Raw genomic sequence first — 14,116 nt, 5'->3', positions numbered from 1 at the left:
GACACGTATGTAGCTGGACAGATGTAAGTTGTACACCTGTAGACGGAGACATTATGACACGTATGTAGCTGGACACATGTAAGCTGTACATCTTTAGATGGAGACATAACATGTGTGTGTAGTAGGACACATGTAAGCTGTACACCTGTAGACGGAGACATGATGACACGTGTATGTAGCAGGACAGATGTACGTTGTACACCTGTAGACGGAGACATTCTGACACGTGTATATAGTAGGACAGATGTACTTTGTGTCAGCTGTGAGGAGCTGGCTATCCTTGGTAATGATATAATATCAACAGTAGAATCTAGCTAGTTAGAGCTATGACCCAATTGTGTGGAAACTCCTCCTTTGGGGCGAACCCGTTAAAATCTGGGTTAGAATCGGTCTTCACAATTTGGTAAGAGGTGAATTACGGGATCGGGTGGACAGGATCGCTGACTTGGTTGACCACACCCACCGACACTTTTGGGCGACCATTGTCAAACAAATACTTGAAAAAATAATGTCTCTATTTGTCCCTATTCAATGAAAGATTATGAACAGATTATCCGTAATATTCAAAGTTTCAAACAGATAATTAATTGTACTTCTAGTTGGGAAAATACGAACGAAACTACAAACCTTCAGAGAAACCTTACTAACGGCAATAGCATAATGTAACCACTTTGTGACGTCATGGCGTACTTTCTTTCAACAATGAAGCACTATGACGTCATATTGATTCAATTGACAAATCAACATAGATAGTTGCATAAATGCAAATGTGCAAATAATGGGCGACATATCGGTACTTATTACCCACGTGGTCAACGGAGTAGTACTGTAGGAGGCTGTACGAGGCGATGACAACTGACATGCATCGTGACGTCGGTTACCAAGGTAGTGACGTCATTACAGTGTGACGTCATGCAAATAGTGTACTGCAGTACAAAACTCTTCCACAACCTCTTTATGAAACCGGTTTCGGTTTGAAACCAAAATATTAACAAAATATTATCAATTTAATGCGTGTAAGACGTGGGTCATAAATAAAATACCACACTCGGTCTCATTACATACGAATTATACGAAACTCGTGACCTTCCTATGTTATCTGACCTCGCTTTCGCTCGATCAGATACCATAGTAAGGACACTCGTTTCGTATAATTTGTATGTAATGAGACCTCGTGTAGTATTCTCTATATATGTCTCATTTGCAAGACAAAAGCTTTGTTACAGATAAATGAGATTTCGTTGAAGTTTATTTTACTGACAGTGGAACATACTTTGATATTTTGCATCCAGACAGATTAATACCAACATCGTTCACACATTACTTTACTGTAAACATTTCTGAAGTAATTGAACAACAGCTCTATTAAGAACATAACCTTACGTAAACACAAATGCTCACTTGATACTTCAAAATATGCTGTAGAAAAAACAAACAAGGTATGGCGATAAGAAACCAGGCTGTGCCCACAATCGGTATGTGCGGGGGCGACCACATAACGACTGGTTTATTCCCTTTGAATACTAGGAGGAGGGGATGGAAGGGCGGCTACGAAGTTACAGGTCTTGAAAATAATATATTGCCATCGGTATTCAGGTCTTAGTGCATGACAAGGCAAAACTTTTTTTCATTCATTGCTTCAGTGTAAATATAACAGTTTTACAAAGGTGCGTGATGAATGAAAACTGATGACCGGGAAAGTAAGATGTTGTTGTATATATCATCGTCTGGTTAACTTGATAAAAATTAATTCACCCATCGAAATATCAAAGAAATGCGATAGCGTACACCCTACCTATACTGACTGACTGACTGACTGACTGAGTTTGGTTTTACGCCGCTTTTAGCAATATTCCAGCTACATCACGGCGGGGGAACACCAGAAATGGGCTTCACACATTGTACCCATGTGGGGATTCGAACCCGGGTCTTCGGCGTGACGAGCCAACGCTTTAACCACTAGGCTACCCCACCGCCCCCCTACCTATACAGGGCATGACGAGGGTGCGCTTCCTAGATCGAAAGTCACTCACAATCAGGAACAGTTCAAAAGTCGGTGGATGCAGAATAATTGTGTCTTTTGGAAGGTACATGAAACAAAACATATTCATTATTTATGAAGGTCTTTGTGCAAAAAAATAAACCTTTGCCGACTTCTGAATTCAATCACCTTTCCATGCTTAAGCGAAGAACATATTTTTCAAAGGGGCACTTACCACAAAGATAGCTGTCGCTCTAACAGTCAATATATACGGATATAGTATATGGAAATCACGAAGTCCCCATCCATGCTTAATATCTATACATGTTGATGTTTTCCAAACTGTATTCATCATACCAAACATTTTCGGATCATATAGCAAATGTAATTTTTCCTATTTCACGTGCTTCTTACTCCTTATTCAAGACAACAACAACAACAAAAACTAAATAAATAAATAAATAAATAAATAAATAAATAAATAAATAAATAAATAAATAAATAAATAAATAAATAAATAAATAAACTTTGTTGGTTTTAGAAAAGCCTATGGATTCTATTTTGTCCTAGGTTGCTGTTCAAAAAGCTTTGAAACATGCACCCAAATGCCGCCGAGTTATTAAAACAATTTAAACAGTGCCAAATCAAAATATACCTCGAAGCGCCGCTAAAATGCTTTTAGCTGTGCATACGCGATACTGTTCCTCGTAGTGGATTACATAAAATCTTCAGATTGAAGCGTGTCAGAGCCAGCAGTTTCTTATTGATCATTTCTACACCAATCAGAAGCGCGGAGCCAGTCAGCTGACTCTCGCGCTTTTTTTAGTAGCGACGTATATGGCAATGTCATAGACTGTCTGCATTCCAGACATAGTAAATCACTACGAAGAATATTTCGTAAACCCTTTCGGATTTTACACTCTACAATGTTAGTTTTGGGGTAACAGTTAAATGCAAAGTCTGAAATGTAAGTAGTTTATATAGATACACAATTTCCTGTAAAATGTACTGAAGCATAATACACCATTTAGATGCAACTTTAAGAAATATGCTCCGGCAATTTCAAATTCTCCCTAGTAGCCGGTTGGCAGGCTGCCAGCAGCTGTTGATTTGTTTATTTTTACTTTCCCGCGCCTTGCCAACGGCCGTCTCACGGAGCTGCATACGCTAGAGAATATAGTCCGCTCATGTTTTAATTCTAAACAATTCGGTAGATGCTTTGCTGCCCAATCACCACTGCTAAGAAGCTTTAGCAGATATATGCACATCATAAGATGTTATTTTCCACCGTTTAAATATTTCAACTTTTGCCAGACGGACCCCCCCAGTGGACCATATCTGTTTGGTGTGAATCGGCCAGCCCAGCTGTTTCCCGCCAATTATTACTCATTCTGCTAGCGTATCGCAGGGTTCTACTGTCTTACAACCGTAAATATTCTCGTATTTTGAGGATATTTCTGAGTGATTCTTGTTTCTTGTGGCAAAGATGGCACTTTATTCACGGAGTAACGATAGGAGAAGGATTATGGAGGAAATTCGACTGCGGGAGATGGATATTGCAGCCGCAATCGGAAAGTAAGTTGTAGTATTTGCCTTACACATGGTTTACGTTATAAACATTGGCGTACGCACGCATGCCGCGATCTTGTTTTGAAGTTCTTCGTCTTCCTAAGCTAGTTTATGATGTACAAAGCATATGATAGCATTCTAAGTAACTGGTTTCGTCATAATTCTCAACATTTGCCGTCGTGTTAAGTCTGATTTTGCCAGAATGGCGAGGTAAAGAGAGCAGTAGGCGACAACCACATGATGGCCATTACAAACAAAGGCCCATTCACCAAGCCGCACGGCGCGCTTTACTCGGTAGCGTGGTCGACAATGTTTTTAACTTGCCATGTTTTGCGTTATATTCCTTTTATTTGACCAAACCTTGGAACTACAAATACGTAGTTGTATGTATTTTTGCTGTTGTTGTTTTGCAAGATGGCACGTAGTGTGGTGTGATCAGCTGATTAGCCTGATGTTTGGCTCTGTTGACATGTGGCTTGCGCGGCCTCTGTTCGGCGGCCATGTGTAAGCGTCGATCAGCTGAGCGAAACATTTGCACTCGTTATTGTGAAAAAAGCAACTACTAAATGTGGGCCCTCATTTTCGATTCCGGTTTTCTTTTTTTTTCGAAATGATATTTGTTAAAATATCGGTACGCGTTTTAGTTCTTGGTTTATCATTTATTTTAGTTAGTAAATTTGACTGCCATGTGATGAGTAAGCAAGGCGTGCTGCGTCACATCAGCTGATTTCAGAAAATGGGTGATCTCAAATGAAACACGGATTTCTTTTCAATTCTAATTTTATTTCGTCAGACATAATTTGTTTGTGTTTTCGATCTTAAATTTTGTATGTTATTTTTTCCCTCACATTTATTTTTTCTTCGAAGATCTTGGCCAAAATTGTACCTTATTCCGTGTGGTAATTGATGAGTTTGATTTACAGTTTTACACCTTTTTGTGTTATGAATGCTTGAAATCGGACACCTTTCTTCAGCACAAAATAATATTCATAAAAAAAATGTCTGTGCACATTGTTTGCTTTTTTGTAAGAAAAGAGATCGTTTTCTATAATATGTTTAATTTGAACTTACATCGATTTATATCTAAAGTTCATAAATTTTGTTCAACGAACAATATCCCGAAAACGTGGTCGTCATTAGCTAGCAATATTAATAAGGCGGGTCTGTAGTCACGAGGTTTCTTTGGCTCTCGGCCAAATATTGTAGTCGGGACATAGTTTATACGTGTATTGCGCAAATCTCTACTTTCGTTCATCGGGCGATAGTGTTATACTTCCTCAAAGTTAAAATAACCAATGACACAAGAAATGTATGCGGTACATGTCTGAAAATCACCATAACATTGAAGGAAATTTCGTCCGGGCAAAACCATGAAGACCATGCCTTCTCTTGGCGTGGTGCCAGAATTTGTTAGCGACTTGTTGGCAGGCTGCCAAGCGACATTTCGTGTCTGGCTAGACCAGGAGATCAATAATACAACATCGATCGATGTGGTCGCTCTCAAATGGGATTATTCCATTCATTTACAGCGAGAGTAAATGTGGCATGTTTTTATTAAAAATAAACCCAGTTATATTTGAAATATAAACACCCTATCTTGAATTTCAGCATAAACTGGCCGATTACCTTTAGACAAATATTCATGAAATAGAAATGTACTTCGCGATTAGTCAAATTTTACCCGTCTTATACCGAAATATATATAACAAAATACAACATATCAAGGTAGACAGAATCTCAACGGTTTGGCTAAAAATAATCAACCATGTTATACAATCTGCAAGTCAGTCGTAGTCGTTATACCTAGATCTACTTTTAACATTCACGTTTAATTTATTAAATTGCAGTGTGGGTTTTGAAAAAAAAAAGCAGCATGTGTACACACTATTTCATTCCTTTTCAGAGCGCATTCACCAAGAGATTACGTTTTGTTGATATAAACATTTGTTTTCTAGGCAAAGGGAATGTTCCCCAAAGGGACACTTAGAAAATGAGAAGAGAGTCCGCCGAGAAATAGCAAACAGCAATGAACGTCGCCGAATGCAGAGCATCAATGCCGGATTTGAGTCCCTGAAAACACTCATTCCCCATCACAATGGTGAAAAACTCAGCAAGGTGAATATAGCTGTCTCTTTTCACGCGAAAACGTTCATTCTTATTTACCTTTTCATTTGCATAAATATTCATGGCACCATTAGATTTTTAGGGGAAAAACGTTGAAAAAAATTGATCTCTTGTTGAGATTTGACAACAACAAACCTGACGTTTCTATCAACCCAGTAAGCACATTGCCCGGTTTTATTGTAAACAATCGAAGCCAGTGTTATTGTTTGACTTTAGAAATTGTCAAGGTGCCTTGTTAGTGGGTTAGCCTGTAAGGATTCCAGCAAAGCGACCGAGGACGCCCTTGCCATGTAAGGCAGACAGCAGCCAATGAACATGTGAAACACAACCCACTCCCTCGCACGCTACACTAGCTAGCGCCAGCCGCAGACAAGCGGAGTGAGTGGGTACATGCACATGGCATATAGGTCATTGCCACCAAGAGTTCACTCCCCTTGCTCTGTCTGGGATTCTCTGAAAGGTCTATCGGAGTTATTTCTTTAATTCATTTAAGCCAGAACTAATATTTCTTATATTGTTTGAATATTATTTTATGTTTCTTAGTTTTATTGTTGAAAAAACAATTTTAAAAATATTACATACAGTAAATGTTTCCATTTCACAGGTTACAATTTAGTCATTTTGAAATATGTATTTTCATTTTGGGCTGTTCATTACAAAAAAAATGTTTAAATACCTTTTGTTGTTATCAGTTGTGAATATTTAGTAGCAGTGATTACAATGTATAATGCATTGTTTAGTTTGCTTTAGTTAAACAAATCTTATTGGGTTCATACTGATGATTTGAATGGGACATTTTCTCACATTAATATTTTCTTATAAAATGTGACCAGGAAGTTAGAGTTAGGAGCTAATTTCTATTCCCATTGACCAGGACCCAATAAGGTTTTACTCAGAATGCTCAGAAAATAGTATTTACCATTCTATTTAATACTATGAATGGATTGAAAGATGTGACATACATTCTTACAATATACTAAAAGGATTCATTCTTTGCCTCAGTACTATCCCATTAAGCAGAGCGCTTTCATACTCCTTGGCTGTATTGAATGGCCCACTGACATTTTAACTGGGATAAGGATCTTGTATTGAGATATGTTGAAGGGCTGTGAATGGCCGGGACAGAACACAAACCCTAGATATCACCACTCCCACATTCCATGTACACAGCAGCTCCTTGCACTGCCATTTGAATCTTGCAACTTCCTGTGTTACCAAGGTCACGGGATGGGGTCCCCTCGTGACTTTGAATTTTACACTGTCATCATGTAACACAGTTATGTTATCATTAGGACTTAGATAGATATCTCTAATAACTCGGTCACACAATCGTCCTGAACTGTATTGAACTTCACATTTTATTGAAACATTAACTTTTATGGTATTTTTTAGGTTTTATGTTGTGATGTTATAGTGTGTTGTTGAATAGTTCATGATTGCACTCAAAGAGAAACCTTCCGTACAGATTGAAACATGGATATTGATATTCTCGAATTAGTAGAGGTTAGGATTTACGGGAATTTGAAAAATGTTTAATGCTGTTATTTGGTGTAGCTATCAGATGAATCAGAAATGATATAATCAGGTCTACATTCCTGACGACCTCCTATCAGAGTTATTTCCAATTTCACTCCACTGTGGAACTCGTAACAACATCATGAATTATCTCAATGAATAAGGCTGTAAGTATGCAGTAATTGTGACAAGGTCAACTCAATATCATACGTAAATATCACCATGTGACCTCTGGCAATATAAGCATGTGTTACAGCTGGATCAGGTGGTCAGTGAAAGTAGTCCGGCTGATTGGATATAGTCTGATAGGCCCAGGTGCTATTTTGGTTGACTGAGTCATCTGACTACTTGCCAAAGTCTGACGGCCACTGTGAGAACTGATAGCTTTATCACTGCCTAGGAATGTAAACATATCAGAGTGTTTGAGTTTTGCTGTCCAGATTGTACCAGGCTTGTTGAAAACATTCCTGTGTAATTGAACAGTACTAATCATGCAAATAATTTTGTGAGAATTTATGGATATACCTGAAATCTTAATTCAAGTTAATTAATCTCTATAATTGTCATTGATGTTTGAATCAGAAACTTTATGTATTGTCAAAACAGAAAGATGATAGTTCCAACATGGATATGTCTTTTGATAACAATTTATTTTTGTGTAGGCATAAGAACCAATTTAGTTTGCTTGCCAGATGATAATTAAATCGACTCAGATTTTGGACTCCTGGCTAATATGTCTGACTGCCCGATATGATTAATTTTCTCAGCTAACTTATATAACAAGGGTAAAATGTGTGAGGTGTTCTTTATCTATCAATCTGGAGCTTTGAAAAAATTGTGAAAGTTCCTGAAAGCAATTATTTGGGTCAGTAGTAGCAATCCGTTGACAGGAATGTGTCTGTATTCTCCCAGCACACAGGCTCTATTTGGCAACAGTCTCTAGAACATCCTCCACTGCTGCCTGTACGCCACACAATCACATCTTGCGCAACATGTAACTCCTCGATCAGGCTAGATTTGATTCAGCCCTGGTGATAAAAGTATGTGTGAACTAACTCCTTGTTTGCTCAGGGTCTTGTGACCCAAGGAGTGGCCTGCAGTGATAAGAGCTTGCTAGCCAGACATGTGTGGACAAAGCTTGAGTTTGGACTGCTAGGGTGAAATAGTATTTGAATAGGTCAGATTGTGTTGTAAATTGTACAACCAGATCTGTGTCAATATTTTATCATCAATCAGCCACATTCTCATTATGGCATTTCATTTATTATAGATTTGGTATTATATTACTAAAATAATATAATGATTTTCCAATTTTTAGCTGTATTTTGTTTTGTTCTTAATGTGTGATGCCCCATGATATTGTAGCACAGTCAGGTCAGTTTGTTTCTACAGACTGCTACATGACTGTCTATTCATCTCAGTAATAGAAGCAGGCAGTTTAGAAATGTCATAAAAATAAACACATCTCCAACTGTGATAAACGTAGTTTAACTTTACCTGAGCAAAAACAATAGCTACAATTTATCTTCTGAATCCGTTTCAGTAGCTTTACATCTTACATTTCACATACTTGGCAGTAGACCTACTATGTAAATATATCTTCAAGGTTTATACAGATTTGAAAGGCCTTGAATTGTAAAGGTTCTTCTTGAAAGAGTTTTGTTTTAGCATCAACCTAGTACCTTGAAAGCCTTAGAAATCACTAAAATGGCTTGAAAAGCCTTGAATGAGTACAACATTATATACGTATTACCTTTCATGACCGACATAATGTATTTTATTTGTTAGTTGTGATAATTTTGTTTGAAAATGTGGTGTGTTCATACTGCTATTTAAGTCTTGTGATTAATACATGTATGCTGGATTAATTTCTGAATTAAAAGACAATATTCAAAGACCAAGGCTGATTACCAAACTGATTTTTTTTAATTGAAAATGACATGTAAAATTCCTGAAATTTAGTGTTTCATGTTTGTATGAACATTGATCTGATTTGACTTTAGTTTCAAGTCAGTGGTCTGAATGAATTCTTACACAGATCTAAACCATTCTTTTTTATATTTGCAACATTTGAGACCACTAATCCATAGAGCTTAACACAGTGAATCCTTTACATAACGTTTAAACATTAATTTACAGGTATACCAATATAAGTCATTTATACGCTATTGTTGAAATCACCACAAGTTTCAAAAATTGTCTATACAGTGTCTTAAAATGCCTTCAGGCACACAGATAGATCAGTTTGTCGAACCAATCATAATGTCATTCATTGTGAATAGTCGACATGCCATCGACTTTTATATGATAATGAAGCCAGAGTGTGGGAACAGTCTGAGCTAGCAGGCCCATTCATGCACAGCCTGTGGTGTTGAAAGCTACTTGTGAACTAAACAACCTCACCCTGTACGCTTCACTGCATCCACGACTTGTTCCCCTATCCTGCTGCTGGTATTTAGGTCAGATGCATACTTGACAGTTATTTATAGTAGCTGGTTTAACTTGGTTGTGTTTTCTTCAGGCTGCCATCCTTCAACAAACTTCAGAGCATATCAGCAGTCTGGAGACTGAGAAGACCAAACTCCTGGCCCAGAATGCTCATCTGAAGAAAATCCTCCTTGAAGTTTCCAATGAGAGGGATGAGTACTTCAATGAATCTCCACCTCCTAAAAGAAAGAAAAGAGACACAGGTATTAACAGTTGTCAATAAAATAAAAGTGCAACCTTCTCAACTCACACCCCCGCCCTTTTAAAAATACCCAATCCATTCGGCATCGGACATACGATGAGTATTTATGAAGAGAAGATTTTAACATACACAGTTATGTTAAGGAATACTATTTGATTTGACATAATTTATTTCAAATTATCTACTTCAGACTATCTGGTCATTGACCCCAATACAAAACAAATATGTGCAATATTGGACCTCCTGACCTTTATCTTTTAACCCTGGCTTGTCAAGTAATGAAATCATTCTGAAACTTTAGATGCAATACATTGTATACGTACATGTGAGACATGTGAAAGAAAACTTCAGACACCTTTAGAACGTTAGCTTGTTCAAGACTATTATTAAGACTGAGGAAGGTGATATTTCCTTGTGGACAATCTTTCACTGATGACAGCAGATCATTTTTGTGAACAAGTAAAAAGAAATTCATTTCCAGATTATTACTGTCAAAACTTCAAACTTGACAGATAAATTTCTTTGACAGATAAATTTGATTGAGTGCATTATATTTCCCTAGTGATGGAGTTCTTGCATTATTTGTGTATGCAGTGAACATTGACACCATCCTCCCGGTCTGTGTTGCTACTTGAATGCTGTAATACTACCCTTGACAAGAATCGGTTTACATATGTGAATGAGGTTATGTAAGTTATACATATGAAACCCTCATGGATGTGTGCTGTCTTTCAGAATCGTCAGATGAAGGAATAAGTTTAGGGAGTTCCATAGACAGTAGCAGTGAAGAATCAAATGAAGACCTGCAAAGGGAGATAATTGAATTGCGCCGTCAGTTGGACCGAGAACGGTGGCTACGTATGATGTATGAAGAGCGACTTCGATCAGTGGAGAGCCAGATCTACCCAGACCGCATCCGTCACATTGCAGCCCATGTGCAAGCTTCAATTCACATACAGAACGAAAAGGCTTTGGTAAGCATCTACTCAGTATTATCAGCGATACATTCATTGACATCTCTCTCCTTGTCCCAAAAATAGTAGATTTATTTGCTGGACATGAAGCATGTTAATTAATTAATGTCTGTAATAAAACAGATATCCTGTACAACCAGTGGGTACAATAATTACTGTATTTCAATAAAACTTTCTTATTAATCTTGTTTTACTGAATCTGAAAATATGTGATATGTGAGGCAAGGTTTTAATGAATTTGTAGTATTTATAAATTCTGTATATTTATTTGATATTTTCTTCCTTTCCCCAGAAGCAAGCCAATGTGACAGAAGTGTCCGAGGATAATGAAAAAGTTACCATCAAGGAGGAAGATCCCAAAGCTGCCTTGGAATCATCAATGTCACGGAAAAACTTAGAGACAATTGTGGAAGCTATTCGTCATTTGGAAGGTGACAGGATTCTTTTCGATGAGCGGAAAGCAGACGAGAAACAGCCAATTCCAAATGGTGAAGAAAGTGACGAGAAGGAAAGTTGTATGAGTGACCAAGAGGATACCAAATCAGACAGTTCAGGTCGGGATTCCCCACTGAGATATACACAACATCAGCTACCGAGTGCGGTTCGGTCAAATTTCAGTGATAAGTACCCCATCGCGACAGACTTGCTACATCGGCCGCTGCAGGCTCAGTACTACCGACCAGGTGTGATTGTACACAAGTCATGAGGATGGCTAAGGGCTGTTTAAGACTCTGTACATACACAGCATTGCATCATCATCATCATCATCATCATCATCATTTTCCTGTACATTATTCGCTTCATTATGACAAAAGTGCTATTTCATTGTTCACTATGAGTCATTTTGTCCCCATGGATCACGATCAGTGGATCATATGTCATGCATTTCATTGCGCATTCTTTGCGACCATTTTGTCAGGCATTTTCATTGAATCACAGAGTTAATATATTTATATTTATGGAAGCTTCATTTTTGATACATTGTTTGTTTTGTATTGTTACTGTATTGCAAAACATTAGGTCATTGTCAAATCTTGCGTTTCTCTTGCATCTTTGGTCGCCATGACGACATTTCAAACATAGATTCTGTTGAACATTCCAACTGTGAGACAGCTTTGAACCAAAACGTTGACATCAATACTGGTGTAACTGTTACAGTATTGTCATAAGGAATCATTCAGTTTTCCTACAAGTAAAAGACACAATTTGCTGTGAACTGCTATATATGCATCTGAAAATTTAAAACCTGGCATTTAAAAATTTGTCAACACTCATTAAAGGTAAAGACAATATCAAAATGTTGACAAATAGTGTTCCGCAAGTTCTCATTTGAACTTGTTCCATTCTGTGTATAAATGTATATAGGAAGTTTCAATTACATGTTCCTGGGGATTGTCCTGCGATGATGTTCCACTCTAGCCAGCTGCACCATCTTCTCTGCAGTGTACGTGTATACATACAGTCTATAATATATCTGTGTGGTCATGGCTTGTCAAACAAATAAAATCTTGTTTCAGTAATCTGCAAACTGTTGAAAAATATCTTAACATAAATTGGGATATGTTTCTGCAAACCTTTTCTTTCATTTTCAATCCAAAATGCACATTCTGATATTTTAACCAATGTATTGTGATTATGTTTTCTGGTTTTGCCAAGTTTCTGTATTGGTTAGGCAGGACAGTTCCCAGGTAACAGTGTGTAAATAGTTAAGTCTGTTGTTGAGTATTGTCCTATGTGCTGTGTGTTGATCTAGCAGTAGCACAGGAGATCTTCTTGTTACATATTTTAACGTAATTACAATGCACACAACAATGCAATGGTGGTAATTGTTGCCCAGGTAACCGCATTGACCAATGACGGTTTTCCTGGTGGCACTATTGACCAATCAGATTCAATGTTTGATTTTGTTTTCTGACCGTTTCATGTATTCTGCAACCCTTTGTCTGGACAGAGCACTAAGCTTGGATTGTAGCACGGTTGGCTGTTGAAGAGTTAATTCTCACCCAATGGATACCAAAAGCATTAACAAATAGCATCGCCTCTTATCTGTATTATGCTAGTGTCGTTATGTGATTGTCGTAACTTCGTTCAAAGAAACTTATTTCAGTTCCACAACAAAACTTAGAATAAATGAGGTGTTACTAAGGATTTTTTTCAGGCCACAAAGTACCCTTCTGTTATTAAATATGCCATTATTAAAACTTTGAATAATGTTTGAGAAAATTTGTGGTAGGGGTGTTAATGTTTTTATGAATTCAGCGTCATATTCACTGGGTGATGTATTGACAGTGCCAATATTATACAAATCTGAGAATTGTAAGGTATCTCTTAGCTTGTAGTTTGTCTGAAGATGCAGGAATCTAGCGGCTTGTTATCTATGCAACAAATACTGTGTACTTTCTTAATGTTGATGTTGTCTTTGGCCAGCACAAGTTAGGATCTGTTGAATTTCACAATGTTCCACAATGTCAAACTGTTGTTACCATGTTTAAGATCATCCAATATTTAGTGTTTTCAATATTACATTAATTTACACCTTATTTGCCGAATATGAAATATTTGGCTTTTTTACATGAAGACTTTTCTAGGTTTATTTTATTTGATTGTCTTCAGTCAAGCTTTTGTGACGAATTCAAAGTTTACTTTTGTTAAGGATTGATGTTAGTTACGATACTTGTTAAGTTGATTGAATTTGCTGAGGTTTCAGGTTTTCTTGAAAAAGAAATTTTCATGGTAATACAAGGTATTATTTTTTTATGAAACTTGGTAGGCATGTTGTGTAATACATTAGGCAGAGCGGTGCCTAGCTTGCAGCTGTGATGTTTTTCTGACCGCATGATTCTTGCATCTTTAGATATGGTAGTCCTAGCCTCCTCGTGGGGATGTAGCGCGTCCGTCTGGCCAGCCTCATCGGTCAGATGCACAGACGGGCAATGTAGCATGTGAATGTATCGTCTGCTTCATGATAAAGTGGTCAATATTAAAAAGTGTGAAAGAAAATATATCTGTTTGTCTTGTATTCCGGTAAAAGTGGATTAGTTGTATATTTGATACAACCCTGGTTTAGTACCAGTGGACTGGATTAATGTCCTCATGCCTCAGTCAGTTATATGACAGTGGTCTGCAGACAGGCCTGACCAGATAATCCAGTGATCGACATCATTAGCATTGATCAACACAGAAAATTAACAATAGGATTGGTAGTTTCGTTTCGGACATGATGGTACCGTAATGTTAAATGGACAACTAGTCTCAAATAGATTG

At 37.4% G+C, this 14,116-nt stretch overlaps 1 protein-coding gene across 2 annotated transcripts; it reads left to right on the top strand.

The window, feature by feature from the left end:
- The first annotated feature begins 3,192 nt into the window (after positions 1-3,192).
- LOC124252877 (transcription factor AP-4-like) lies at positions 3,193-13,852 on the top strand. 2 transcript variants are annotated; one of them, XM_046686551.1, is made up of 5 exons: positions 3,193-3,556; positions 5,506-5,665; positions 9,711-9,879; positions 10,614-10,852; positions 11,148-13,852. In XM_046686551.1, the coding sequence occupies exons 1-5, from the start codon at positions 3,468-3,470 to the stop codon at positions 11,556-11,558; spliced, it is 1,068 nt and encodes a 355-aa protein (XP_046542507.1). In that variant the 5' UTR covers positions 3,193-3,467; the 3' UTR covers positions 11,559-13,852. The 2 variants fall into 2 exon arrangements, with proteins under 2 accessions (XP_046542507.1, XP_046542506.1); XM_046686550.1 differs by having other exon boundaries at positions 3,201-3,556; positions 11,145-13,852.
- Positions 13,853-14,116: the final 264 nt, after the last annotated feature.

This window comes from Haliotis rubra, unplaced genomic scaffold (genome assembly GCF_003918875.1).
Source record: "Haliotis rubra isolate DU_JTF1 unplaced genomic scaffold, ASM391887v1 Scf528, whole genome shotgun sequence".
Lineage (NCBI taxonomy): Eukaryota > Metazoa > Mollusca > Gastropoda > Lepetellida > Haliotidae > Haliotis > Haliotis rubra.
This window is presented reverse-complemented; position numbering and strand designations above follow the sequence as displayed.